This window comes from Elgaria multicarinata, chromosome 7 (genome assembly GCF_023053635.1).
Source record: "Elgaria multicarinata webbii isolate HBS135686 ecotype San Diego chromosome 7, rElgMul1.1.pri, whole genome shotgun sequence".
NCBI classification, from domain to species: Eukaryota; Metazoa; Chordata; class Lepidosauria; order Squamata; family Anguidae; genus Elgaria; species Elgaria multicarinata.
In genome coordinates this window covers 31,160,046-31,174,326 of record NC_086177.1, presented here as the reverse complement: position 1 = coordinate 31,174,326, position 14,281 = coordinate 31,160,046, and the positions used below count along the sequence as shown (strand labels likewise).

The 14,281-nt window shown below is 40.8% G+C and overlaps 1 protein-coding gene across 4 annotated transcripts in view; it reads left to right on the top strand.

Annotated features, from left to right (window-relative positions):
• Positions 1-14,281, top strand: part of LOC134401417 (enoyl-CoA delta isomerase 2-like) — a 313,853-nt gene that overhangs the window by 267,320 nt on the left and 32,252 nt on the right. For 2 of the 4 annotated variants that reach the window (XM_063130335.1, XM_063130332.1), the window contains exons 1-2: positions 10,101-10,485; positions 12,030-12,215. In XM_063130335.1, coding sequence (XP_062986405.1) covers positions 10,324-10,485; positions 12,030-12,215 — 348 coding nt within the window. In that variant the 5' untranslated portion in view covers positions 10,101-10,323. Of the gene's footprint in view, positions 1-10,100; positions 10,486-12,029; positions 12,216-14,281 lie in introns of those variants that run through there. The other 2 variants (XM_063130333.1, XM_063130334.1) reach the window with 2 other exon arrangements.

The window sequence follows — 14,281 nt, the reverse complement described above, 5'->3', positions numbered from 1 at the left end:
GGTGCCAGGTCAAGACTTTTCTCTTCTTCCAGTCATTTAACAGCATTTAACATTTTTAGATAACTCACCACCGCTTTCCAGCAGGCATATCTTAAAAGAGGCATGGTTCATATGCTGAGTTTTTAAACTCACCCTAGAATAGTTGTTTTTAAATGGATATCGTCTGTTTTTGTTTGTATTTTATGATTTTTAAGCTTTTAAATTTTGTATATTTCTTTTTAATGTTCACTGTTTTTAACTTTTGTAAACTGCCCAGAGAGCTTCGGCTATGGGGCAGTATATAGATGTTCATCATCATCATCATCATCTTTGCAATGGACGCCTTTTCTAGGGAGATCGGGTTGGGCTCCTCCTTAGTGTCTAGATGGTTGGTGAAGATGTTATTGTTTGAACTTTGAACATTAAGTGTCAGTCCCTGTTTTTATCATTAACCGCTGGTTTTAGAATAAGTTTTAGGCCTTTGTATTTGTATGTATTTTGATCTTTGTGTTTTTACTGTTCATCACTTTGAGTACTCATTGAGTGGAGGGGTGATCCAAAAATATTCTAAATAAATAAAATAAATGAAGGTCCCCTCTGCTTTGGGAAGTGGAATAGAAGTAGCCTATACATGGGTAGGGACCTAGAGGGGTTGTTGTCAGAAAGAGCAAGACACTGTAACAGGGGTTGCTCCAGTCCGTTCAGATGAGCTTTTCTGAGATGTATACCAGCTTCTGGTAGCAACGCTGATAAGACAGTAGGGGAAATGAACAGCTTTTTCTTGATGCTGCGGGTGGATTTGAAAAATATATCAAAACTAATAACAACGAAGCCTGCAATCCTGTATGCACGTATCTGAGAGTAAGCTCTATTAAACTCAGTGGTGCTTCCTTCGATTGCTCTGTAATCTACACAATTTATTTATTGCTTATTTATTTATTGCATTTTTATACCGCCCAATAGCCGAAGCTCCCTGGGCGGTTCACAAAAAAGTTATGGGGGGAAATGCTATTTGGAAAATTAGAAATAGCTGGTCAGTAATGAGAGAATGGTGACCATTCAAACTGAAGCTTTACCAGTATGTCCAGTAGAGAAATAAGGCACAGTTGAAACTACATTTCCCATAATCTGCCCCCCCCTCACATCCCTCTAGATCAAACTTGTTTGCATTAGGTTCAAATCAGCTGATAATATGTTTCTCCCCCGCCAGTGGAGAAATACATTAATCAGAAAAGGCCTTCTTCCACCAAATTTCTAATTTTTATCTATACACCTTTTCCCAACATACACCTTTTCCCAACACACACACACACACACACACACACACACACACACACAGGTTTAAATAGACATTAATCCTACATCTGTCAAAACAGTTTCCACACATCTCTATGATCTGTGACAGGTCTTTGTTCCTGTACAGTAGAAAAATCTATCTGCTTTTTATTTGGAGAAGGGGTGGGTGCTAGGTGCTGAATGATTTAATAAATCACAGTCCCTTGTCAGAACAAAATCCCACCCTAGCATAAGTCATATTAAAGACAGCTTAGGGAAAGCCACCATTCCTGCTTTCTAAATAAAATAAAAGTAAATTATGGGAATGACACATTCCCTGACCTGAAAAATACACTCACCAGGGAAATGATTAATACAAAAGAATTTTGTCATGAGCTGGAACCAGCATAGGTAGAAGACAGAAGATAAATCAGACTCTACTAATAGATTAGAGTAATTTACAGTATATTAGCAAGGATTCTGTTTCCCAAATATTTAACATTGTAAACAACACCCACTGCCTTCATTATGGATTGCTGAAAGAAAGCCAGGAGTAGATTTTAAGAAAAATAATATTCTGAGTGCAGTTGTACAGAAAACAAATTCCTGGGCTAAGCGGGTGCTCAGAGGCACTCTGTTTCTTGCTTTTAAGTACACGTCTCTTATGTGAGCCAATATTTTGCACTGGTTTCTGGTTGGTGAACCTCTAGTCCAAAACAAAGCTGAACCTGCACAGTGGGGTAGTGGAACCAGGGCTTGTGGGGTCAAAGTGCTGGGACTTTTTGATTAGCAGGGACTATTACATTATCTGCCACCCCTTCTGGCCCCCCTGTTCTCTCTGAATTTATCTGTAATCCTCACAGTAGCTGGGAGGAAAATGGATTTTCCCAGCCTCAATATGTAGTTGTGAGCTATTCCTGTTGCATTGCAAATAGTTTGGGGCAGCCTGGTGCTAAGGCAGCAATTAGAGCCCATTTATGGAAGACCTGCTCCTGGTGGAGATGAAAACTGCTAGAACTGGTTTGTTGATATAGACCAGCCTTCCTCAACCTGGGGCGCGCCAGATGTGTTGGACTGCATCTCCCAGAATGCCCCAGCCAGGCTGGGGCATTCTGGGAGTTGTAGTCCAACACATCTGGAGCGCCCCAGGTTGAGGAAGGCTGATATAGACCAAGACAATTGTCTGCATGTTTTTACTCTCCTTGGGTGCCTGGCGACGGGGGGCTGCAGCGATGAGCATCTACACTTCAACATTTACCATTGCACAGCTGATCCAAGAAGCCTGAAATCTGGCCCCTACTCCTCAAGCTACACGAGCCCTTTCTACACCTAAGGATTAACCCAAGCAAATGGAGGGGTCGTCCCTGCCTGCTCCCGGGATCCCCTGTGTGTCATTTGGATGCACAGGGATGATCCCGGGACGATTCTGGGGGGAAAGGCAGGTGTAGAAACGGCCATGGGGCGGATCCACACGTCGTTCCGAAATCGCTTGCTTGTGTCTGGAGTGCGCCCCGAAGCTCATCGGTGCACACAGGCATACTTTCAAAGCGCCTTTTCCCGGCTTTTGGGCGCTGTTATTTAGTCCGTCTTAGGTCAGTTTAAGGCGTCCCTTCTTCCAAGGTGTGAAACAATTAGTCGCTCTTTCCTCCCCGCTCCGCCCCACCCCGCTCCGCCCACCAGACTTACTTTGTTGCCTTTTGACTTCCTCTCCTCTTCGGATAACATTTCCTGTCCGAACAACACCATCCATCTTTAATCTTTAATCATCAACTTTTCCGCGTGTGAGGACAGGTGAGGTCGGTTCCATTTACCTCAGTCGTTTCCGCTTTTGGCTTTCTCATTTCTAATTTGTTTTTATTTGTTCTGAACTATGCGCATCAATGCATATTCGTTTAAAAGGCTCTTTACAGAGCGCTGGTTAGTATAGGCAAAGCCCCAAATCTGGCACGAAAAGCAGCCTCCATTTTTCCTCTTCACCTTTAAAGCGAGGGAGGGGGGAGGGGGCAGGTATCCATTCTCCTAAGCCTTCCCTGTTTCGCCATTCCCAGTTGTAATTTTTTTTTCAAGGGTTCTGAACTATGCGCATAAGTGCATATACGTTTAATATTCTCCATACAGAGTGCAGCGGAGTCTGTGTATCGTGTATAGGCGCAGAGCACACGCAAGTGTGCTTTGAACTCTATGGGCAAGGGTCAATTCTGGCGCGAAAAGCCGCCATTTTTCCTCTTCACCTTTCGCGCGAGGGAGGGGGAGGGGGCAGGTATCCATTACCCTCAGTCGCCATTCCCCGTTGTAATTCTTTTTTAATTTATTTATATCCCACCTTTTCCCCCTTTACAGAGCGCCGGCTAGTATAGGCAAGCCCCAAATCCGGCGCGAGAAGCAGCCTCCATTTTTCCTCTTCAGCTTTCCAGTGAGGGAGGGGGGAGGGGGCAGGGGGCAGGTATACATTATCCTCAGTCGTTCACTCTTTTGGCTTTCTCATTTGTAATGTTACTTGTTTCTTTAGAAGAAAATGATGCTGTTTAAATGTCTAGATGTTGAAATGTAATTAATATTAAGTTTCTCCCCTCCACACACAAACCCACCCCGCCCCTACATAGATTATTGCAAGCTTTTGCATGCCTTTTTCGTAAAATAACAGTGTTCCTTTTTTGCTGCTGAAGTTTACATGTATCTCTTAGAACTGATATTTCAGTTCAGGAACTTTACCTACTTTTGTATAGTTCTTCATATTTGAGGTAATGGTTTTATGAGGAGAGTTATTCCAAGTGCAATACTTTTAAAAGTTGCTTTATGTTTGGTGACATATTAAAAACCTACATTCTGCTAAGTGATCATTGACCTAACATTAAAACCAAATCAAGGAGTTAACAAGTTTAAGCAAGAGTTATCTTTCTTAATTAATAATATTATAAATATTTTTATTCTTCATAATCCTTAGATCTGAGAATGGCAAGTGGCAGTAAGGGTCGAGGCACCTCATGGCGTCACCCAGAAATTCTCGATTTGCTTGACATATGGGGGGAAGAAAAACTTCAGGAGCAACTGAGGGCAACCCATCGGAACATTGATTCATTTGAAGTCATAGCACAAAGTTAAAGATAATGATATACTGCATTAAAAAAATAAAATGTGCTCTCTTAACTGGAAAAGCAATTTTTTTTATTACAATATGTATTGACATTTCTTGTCTTTCTTTACTTAACAAATTTACATTGCTGTTTCATTAAGTTGTTTACAGTCTATATATGTTATGTAATGACACAACTTCATAAGTATAGCAATAGTAATTGCCTTAACATTACAGTAACATGATAGTTATTGACATGATAGTTATTTATTAGAATGTAAGCCTATGCGGCACGGTCTTGCTATTTACTGTTTTACTCTGTACAGCACCATGTGCATTGATGGTGCTATATAAATAAATAATAATAATAATAATAATAATAATAATAATAATAATAATATTGTAGTGCTCAAACTGCCGCAGATACAGCCAGGTGATCAGGCAGGACTGAAATTGTAATGAAGCAGCATATGAAAAAACTAGTAAGTCTTAAAATATAAAAATTGCATTATATTTCATAAGAATATAAACTTACTAGCAGGTCTCCTTTCAAACCAGCTGGGCTCCCCTGCCTCCCGCCACAGCCTATAGAGAGTGTCGAAATGCGCTGGTCTTTGATGCCTTGGGGGTGGCCCTTGGTGTCTTTCCATGGCCTCATAAAATTTACCCTTAATAGTTTTGAACTTCGTGCGGGCTTGGATGGCGCTCCAGAATTGACCCTTGCCCATAGAGTTCAAAGCACACTTGCGTGTGCTCTGCGCCTATACACGATACACAGACTCCGCTGCGCTCTGTAAAGAGCCTATTAAACAAATATGCACGGTGAAGTAATTACAGATAATCGAACATGCGCAGGGATAATAATTCAAAACGGAAGTACAGCTGCCAAAACCATGATTTTATTCAATATGAAAGAACGTTACACAAAACATAAAGTCGCGGAGAGAGAGAATACATCAACAACATCAATATGGGTGAAGCGGCCAGTGTGGTCCGTAGTCCCCTGCAGAATCATGGAATAATAAGTTTTGCGATTGATGAAATCGTTGCCTTGCCTTATGGGACAAACTATTTCAATATGGCATCCATCGGTGGCTCCGCAGGCTCCCCGAAATCCCAACGCTGCAAAGCCGTCCATTACCTGTATTTAAAAATGATAGTCAATTTTTAAACCACCAGTAATGTTAACATAGATAATGTTATTAAACGTATATGCACTGATGCGCATAGCTCAGAACCCTTGAAAACAAGAATTACAACGGGGAATGGCGAAAGAGGGAAGGCTTTGGTAATGGATACCTGCCACCTCCCCCTCCCTCGCGCGAAAGGTGAAGAGGAAAAATGGCGGCTTTTCGCGCCAGAATTGACCCTTGCCCATAGAGTTCAAAGCACACTTGTGTGTGCTCTGCGCCTATACACGATACACAGACTCCGCTGCAGTAACATGATAGTTATTGACATGATAGTTATTTATTAGAATGTAAGCCTATGCGGCAGGGTCTTGCTATTTACTGTTTTACTCTGTACAGCACCATGTGCATTGATGGTGCTATATAAATAATAATAATAATAATAATAATAATAATAATAATAATAATAATATTGTAGTGCTCAAACTGCTGCAGATACAGCCAGGTGATCAGACAGGACTGAAATTGTAATGAAGCAGCATATGAAAAAACTAGTAAGTCTTTAAATATAAAAATTGCATTATATTTCATAAGAATATAAACTTACTAGCAGGTCTCCTTTCAAACCAGCTGGGCTCCCCTGCCTCCCGCCACAGCCTATAGAGAGCATCGAAATGCGCTGGTCTTTGGGGGCTGCTTCGGGCTTGCCTATACTAGCCGGCGCTCTGTAAAGGGGGAAAAGGTGGGATATAAATAAATTAAAAAAGAATTACAACTGGGAATGGCGAAAAAGGGAAGGCTTAGGAGAATGGATACCTGCCCCCTCCCCCCTCCCTCGCTTTAAAGGTGAAGATGAAAAATGGAGGCTGCTTTTCGCGCTGGATTTACAGACTCCGCTGCGCTCTGTATGGAGAATATTAAACGTATATGCACTTATGCGCATAGCTAAGAACAATTTAAAAAAAATTAAAAAATGGGAATGCCGAAAGACTGCGGAAAATTGAACGTCATTTTCACTTGTGCTTCCAATTCGTCTTAGAAGAAATAAAAAATACCTTTCGATGATCGCCAAGAAAGACTGTGCGACGAAGAAGAACTAGCTCCATTGCCAAGCACACTTCAACAAAGATCTCGCCAACTGTCGAGCGGCCAACCCCAAACTGGGTTTGGAGGAATTTTTTAAAAAAGGGGGAGAGCAAGAGAGAACGTCACAAGCATCCCCCAAAGCCAGCCCCTAAGAAACGCCCACTTGGGACGGAAGGGACAGAAGTGTGAACCGTTCAGACGAAACGCAATGAAAGAAAAGCCGCATCAAGCAATAAGAAAGAGCCGCTTCATATAGGAACGTTCTTAAAAAAGAAGACCTGAAGCGATTTCGGAACGACGTGTGGATCCGCCCCAGATCTTTGCAAATTGGAGCTGCCAGCTTAATTTCTGTTTTAAAAGGTGGCAGTTACTCGCTTGGCATTGTAAATTGCAATTTTGATTTAATTACTCAAGCCTGGGTCAGTTAGAAACTTGGGATCATTGGATTACCTACTTGCCATCACTACGTTAACTGAGAGCCATGAACACACAGTGACTGGGTTCAGACAACACAATAACCAATGGTGGTTTAAATAGTTGACAGTCATTTAATTCACTGTGGAATATTGTGTTGTGGGGGGGGGATTTTTTAAACCAGCAGTTGGTTATTTGGTCTATATTATACATACAAAGAACCAACGCTGTGCAGAGTTGCCTATTTGAACCACCGTTGGTTATCGTGTTGTGTGACGGGCACCGCTGGTTATTTTGTTGGCCACCATTAGTTATTTCATTGGTCACTGAGTCACAAGGCAGGAGTGGTCAAAGCGGCAGCTTCCACTCTGGTCCAACCTGCAGGATAATTTTTTGGCAGCAATGGCTGATGGGATACTAGCAGGAGGACTGAGGGCGATGAGATGGGGGATGAGTGAGTCAACTCAGCATGGACTAATAGTCACCTCAGTGCTGATCCTAATCCACAGCATGGTTGTTATTATCATGCCATGTGGGGAATACCACCTAGATAAACAACTGTTGAGTTCATTATTATCCACCGTTGACTATCATGTTGTCCAAACGCAGCCATTGCTTATTTAAAGCTTTTGCACAAGTGGAACTCCTTTGTACATCTGCATGTGTTCATTGTGGTTCATGAGTTTGTCTGACATGCATTGTATTGTGATACTGTTTGTGATGGGCTATAGTCAGGGGTAGTTCCAATTGCGGGGCAGGGGTGCACTGCTACCATGACCCCCTGCCTTCCTGTAATCATTATCATCATCATCATCATCATCATCATCATCATCATCATCATCCTACTGCTGCCACCTTCCTATTGTAGTGGCTGAGTGCTGCCACTGCAGCACTGCTGTACTGGGACTAGAAAACCCTGGTCTGATATGGCAGCATCATTCTAAGAGCTGTGCATGTGCTGATATGCATGTGCAGATGCCTCTGCACAGTGGGGTGTGCTACCTTTGGTCAAGAGGGTTTAAAAAAATGGTTCTGGTTAGGCTCTTAGCCTGAGCTAGCCAACAGAAGAAGACCCGTTCCTTTCACAAAGGAGGGATCTTTGGGGCGACAGGGTGGTCACCCAGAATTGCATTGCTGACTGATTCATCATCTGAGCCAAGCCAGCCAGTCAAACTTGGAAAAGAGGTGGAAAAAATAGAGAGAGAGAAAGGCTTAATCTACACCAAGCAGGAAGTTGCACTATGAAAGCAGTATGAAAGCAATATATAAAAGGCAAGAGCCACACTACTGCTTTATAGTGGTATTGACGTGCATTGACAACTGTTGGGGCCCATTGACACATACCATATACCGCTTTCATACCGCTTTCCTAGTGCTATATCCTGCTTTGTGTAGATTAGGCCAGAAAGATTGTTTGCTGTTTCGCCATTTGTCTTGAGGAGCCAGCCGAACCCAGCACAGTCCCAGTATGTTAACTTGTTTAAATAGGAGAGAGGGAGAAGTATATATTTCATTTGTGAATATAGTTAATCATGCTTTTGTGAGACTGGACAAATTGCAAACTGGCTTATGATGCTTCCGTCAGATTGGAAAAACCATGAGCTGATTTACTAACCATTTGTGAATCTGGAATAATCATAAATTCACTTATTATGCATTTGTACAATGTTAAGTTTTTTTTACAAAAAACTGTGACAGCTGGCTGGCTAGTCAATTTTATATGTTCAAAAGCTCTAGTGACCCCTTGGTCTCCACCTCTGCTGACCTGCTTTCCACCCCACCAGTCGGATTGGCCAAGAGCCACCAATGAATACAGCAATGCAATAAATGATGCATACCTAGGAAGATAGGAAGCTTCCGTATATGAAGTCAGACCACTGGTCCATCTAGCTGAATGTTGTTTACACTAACTGACAGCAGCTCTCCAGGCACCCGCCTATACGACAATGGGATTGCTCCTCATTAAATATAAACTCAAATTTTCATTGATTCAAATCTAGGTAAAGGGTGTCACACTGCAGCAGCCACAGCGTTTTATCTCCTGATTATTATTATTTTTTTGCAGTGCAGTTATTAATGCATAGATGCGCATTATCACATATAATAGGTGAGTATAGATGAGCGAAGCTATATTATTATTATTATTATTATTATTATTTATTTATTTATATAGCACCATCAATGTACATGGTGCTGTACAGAATAAAACAGTAAATAGCAAGACCCTGCCGCATAGGCTTACATTCTAATAAAATCATAATAAAACAATAAGGAGGGGAAGAGAATGCAAACAGGCACAGGGTAGGGTAAACAGGCACTGGGTAGGGTAAAACTAACAGTATAAAGTCAGAACAAAATCAAGTTTTAAAAGCTTTAGGAAAAAGAAAAGTTTTTAGCTGAGCTTTAAAAGCTGCGGTTGAACTTGTAGTTCTCAAATGTTCTGGAAGAGCGTTCCAGGCATAAGGGGCAGCAGAAGAATACTCCCATAGTATTATGGGAGACGGGAGAAAAAATGTCTCCCTTTCCACATTCTCCACACCAGGCATCATTTTGTCCACCTCTGTCATAGCCTCCTTTTCTCCAAGCTAAACAATCCCAGCTTGGAGAAAAGGAGGCTATGATAGAGGTGGACAAAATGATGCCTGGTGAAAACCAAGGCCTTAAAGGAACGAGGCAGCAGAGGATGTGAGCGGGGGACTGAATACGTCTCCTCCATCTCACTGCCCATTTCCCCCTCTTTGTTTTAATTTTAAAAGCTCCATCTGCGCACCTCCGCAGATTCATATAGTTCAACATGAAAACAGTGGGAAGGAACGAGGCAGCCAGAGGACGCAATAGGTGGGAAGCCGGGTAATCGGCCAATCATTTTGTCCTGCCCTCAAAGTTATGCCCACATGTCAAAATACGATTTAACTCCCTCAAGGACACATAACTCTAATGCAGTGCAAACTCGGATGTTGATCCCAAAGTCACGGTAAGTTGCAAATGCGAATATGTGCATTATCACGTTAAAAGCCCGGCGCTGCGGCGAATGGACAGCTGCGTCATGTGTCCTAAAACGTGAATCTGCGCATTTATGTCAGGGAAAAGAAGCTGCATACACAAGCCCCAGGATTTCAGATACAAGTCTTTCTCATCCCTATTGGGGTTGTCGGTGATTAAACCCGGACCTTCTGCATGCAAAGCCTGTGATCTACCAATGAGTTTCGAACCTTCTCTAAATAAGGGGTTAATACTACTGGCCTATCTCACAAAATGTTTGTAGGGATTACTTAGCTAACACACATGACACTTTTGGAGCACTGAAGGAAAGCGCTGCATAAATTCTGTTATTTCCAACAATATCACTTTAAAACAAAACAGAACATGATAGGGTGGAGTTTCATTCAACAGCAAGCTGCAGTGCAGAGACTAAAAACAGGCACTTCTGATTGGGCCGATCAGGGAAACGCAGCAACATCAAGAAACAAGATGAAGCACTCGGAAAGTAAAGTTTCGCCAAAATGGGATAACAAATCACTAAACAAGGTAGGTGCAATTCAGAAAATTAAAGTCTAGAAAGATCGCATCTCCAACCTCATCCCCTAAACGGTATCAAAGAAGTAATATGTCTAACTATTTTTTAAAAATACCTTCCTCATCGGGGAATGATGATGAAGTTTAGTTCTAGCAAAGTACTTTGAAGATGAAAGAAATAAGATGTATTATTACTGCCCTACGGATGCTTCCATACAATAAGTGTGTCCTGTGCAGTATATCAAGAAAAACAACAGTATTTAAGACTAGTGTAAGCTCGCTTCATTATAAAAATGCGCCATTTTCATTCTCATTTTGATTTTCTTTTTCCTAATTAAAACAAACATTCACCCCCTAGGTCATTCAGTGGACTTTAGGCTGTTCTCTCTGAAGTTAATCCAGTGCTAGATATGTATACGTCCAGGCTGGCACGTTGGGACATGATGTTAAATTCCTGTTATTATGACCATGAAGTTAAAAGCAATTTTATCAGTTTTAACTGCTTTAATGCAATATAACTGAGGATTAGGTTGTGATGTTGTTGAAGGGTTAAGAATGCTGGCTTTGATGAGAGCCAAGGTAATATCACAAGCGAAATCTATGTTAGAACTTGCAGCCATTCCCCACCCACCCCCACAGAGCAGCCCGAAGTGTTTTCTTCAAAATGGAGGATGATTTTGTTGTTTCTGAATAATCCTTCCATGCTCCCGGGGAAGATACTTCTTTGACTTTGTAAAAGATGATAAAATATGCCATACATTTTTTTTTAGGGTGAAAATAACTACATAAATCTAATTTTAGTCAAAATCGCTAATGATTTATTTGCATGAATTTCTAGGGTTTTTGGGCTCTGTTTGGCAAACTTGAGTAGTTTCAGCCCAAGTGACGGGTTCCATTTTGGAGAAGTTCTTGGGGAATGCATTCCAGTGGTGGGAGGGTTTGAAGGAGTACATGGGGAGGCCAAAGATACAAAAAACATCAGTTTCAGCTTAAAACTCTTACTGCCAGTCACATAAATCCTGCTTGTAAAGATTCACCACTGTCTGTGGGCTTCTTCATACGAGTGAAATAAGGCATGCTCATGAGTGCCCACTCACAGAGGTTCACAGATCCTTTTGACAATGTTGGGAACCCCCTGCACATCTCCGATGCCTACCCCCAATAATTCTGTTTAAAAAACCAAAACCTGTGATAGCCGATTCTGCTGAATTATCTTGGGTTTTTCTACTGTATTAAGGGGAAATTGTGTTACAAATCACTCACTAGAGGGCACTGTCCCATTCAGGGCTATGAGCAGCAAGAGGAGAAGTTTTCCATTATAGACCATGTGGTCGCCCCTCTCCTGTTGTGTAAAGCAGCCCTATTACAATTGCACAAGAAAAGCAGGAAGCAAAGCCCTGGTAAGGAAACATGATTTCCCTTTAATCTAAAGAAGCCCTGAGACTACCTTCTTGAGGAAATAAAAGTGGAGTATAAATGTAATGTATAGGAGGCTATTAAGACTTCGGGTTTGTATTCTTGGGCTGTTTAATAATTTCATGTTTTGCTGAATACAGCATAGAATTGGGCTGCCATCTGTGGATACTCAGTTCAGCCTGGTTCCCTGTGACTCTCACACTAAGGAAACAGCAAATTCTGCTCAAAGTAAAGGCAAATACAGAACCCTTCTGGTCACCACAGACAACAAGATCACAAAGATAATGTTGAATCGCCCGGACAAAAAAAATGCTATCAACCGTGTGGTGAGTACACTAATGCAACTTCTAAATGGCAGAACCCCGAGTCACTGCAATGGTATATATTATGTATCAAATACTTGCAGTGTATGCATACCAAAACTTGAATTAACAACAGGCCATTTGTTCCAGTTAAATTAGCCAAAAGGGGGAAATGCAGTCAAGGAAGACTCGACACAACCCTTATCTAGAAGGCAATGTTCTGACAGAGATGTGATACTGTATATTTCATGGCCCCTTTAATCAAAATGTTCTTCAAAGTAAATGTAGTTTTTAGCCCTTTTCTTGCAAATTGCATCTCTCAAAGCTTCAAAACATGAGCTATTATCTTGAAATGAGAACTCTCTAATGGGTTTCAATCCCTGATTTATGTATATGATCAATGGGTTAATTAGAGGCTGAAGCCAATTGAAAACCAAGAAAAATACTCCTGAGATAATGAAGGGGTCTTGGCTTATATCTCTTTCATGTCAAGATAAATGCCTTTGTAAACAATTGTCATTAAGGCCTCAAATGTTTTATCAAACATACCTGACTTGCTATATCAGGTTGTACATATAAGAGAGATCCAATTTGTTAGTGTAGTGCAGGAATGGGCAACCTCTGGTCCTCCAGATCTTTTTCCCTACAACTCCCATCAGCCTTAGCCAGCATAGCCAATAGTGAGGGTTCATGGGAGTTGTAGCCCTCACCCCCCGAAAAAAATATCTGTTGGGCCACAAGTTGCCACTCCGTATATAGTGGCTCTCTATCCAAGGATGTAGTAGTTGTCAAAAATCCACTCCTTTATGATCAGACTTCCAGTCTGCAGTATCAACATGTCAATCAAATAGGTCACCTCACTTGACTACATGGTTACTTCCCACAGCAGTGGGAAGTGATGTTTTCGTTGGGGGGGAATATCTATATGATTTGGGTGCCCCGGGTTAGTCGTGTCTTTGTACATAATGGATGTTACACGGAGAATGTTTCTTGGTGGCAACCATGTTAATTATAATATTTAAATAGTGCCTAATTTATATATGCAGAGATAGGGTCTATACAACACCGCTTTGCTTCTTGGTTCCCCCCAAATGTAATTTCTCTCCTTGAGGGTCTACCTTCCCACTCTGAAGTAAAATACTCCTAGAAAATCAGTAGGATCCTTATTAGGTTATTTTCTGACAATGCTGTGCCATAATGTAATGTTTGTATCTTATGACTCTGATCTTGTATTTGGCTAAAACCCATGTCGGGTTGCCTTAATAATAAAATTCAAATTCAAATTAGGTTATTTTCTGTGGATTGTTAAATAGATTTATGAATTACTTCTATGTCTGTTTTATTGGGGCATTTTCTACTAGGGAAAATTACACCTGAAACAAATAGTACAGTTTGTGAGTAAATTCTGTTCCAGTGAGAATATATCTTTGACCCACTTCATTTCACTTCTAATTGATATGCCAGAACTTAACAAGAACTGATCACCTACTTATTACTGATCAGTCAGAATTAGTATTAGAGTTTGGTTGTTGAATGCATCAGAATCAGCCAGAAATGAACACAAAATTTGAAATACTTTTATTAAAAATTTCAACAGAAATATAACAACTAAAATGAACAGGAATAACAAAACAATACATGCAAACTGAAAATCCAACAAGTTGGTAATGACTCTATCACTGGGTAGAATTGATTCACAATATATTCAGCTCAGCAAAGACCACAGAAGATGAAGGCTTGACAAAAACAGAGAAAAAAATGAAAAGAATTACATTTTTTTTAGTAAAGGGTCCTCTGCTTTTCTCCAAGCATCAGTACAAGGAAATCATTTTTAATATTGAGAAAGCATAAGAATTATACAATAGTACTAATCCAGAAGAAGTGAGAAGAAAAGTTCTGTCACAGGAACAAAACTAAATATTTTCAGTGAAAATTTGTCTCCTATCTAGAGACAATCTTTCTGAAATATAGTTTAAGATTATAGTACAATTTCTGTGTGAAAACCCTGATTGATTTCATCTTTAGAATTCCCATTCCTTAGAACTATAAAATGATTTTAGATGTAAAACTTAGGCTACTTTATAAGTATC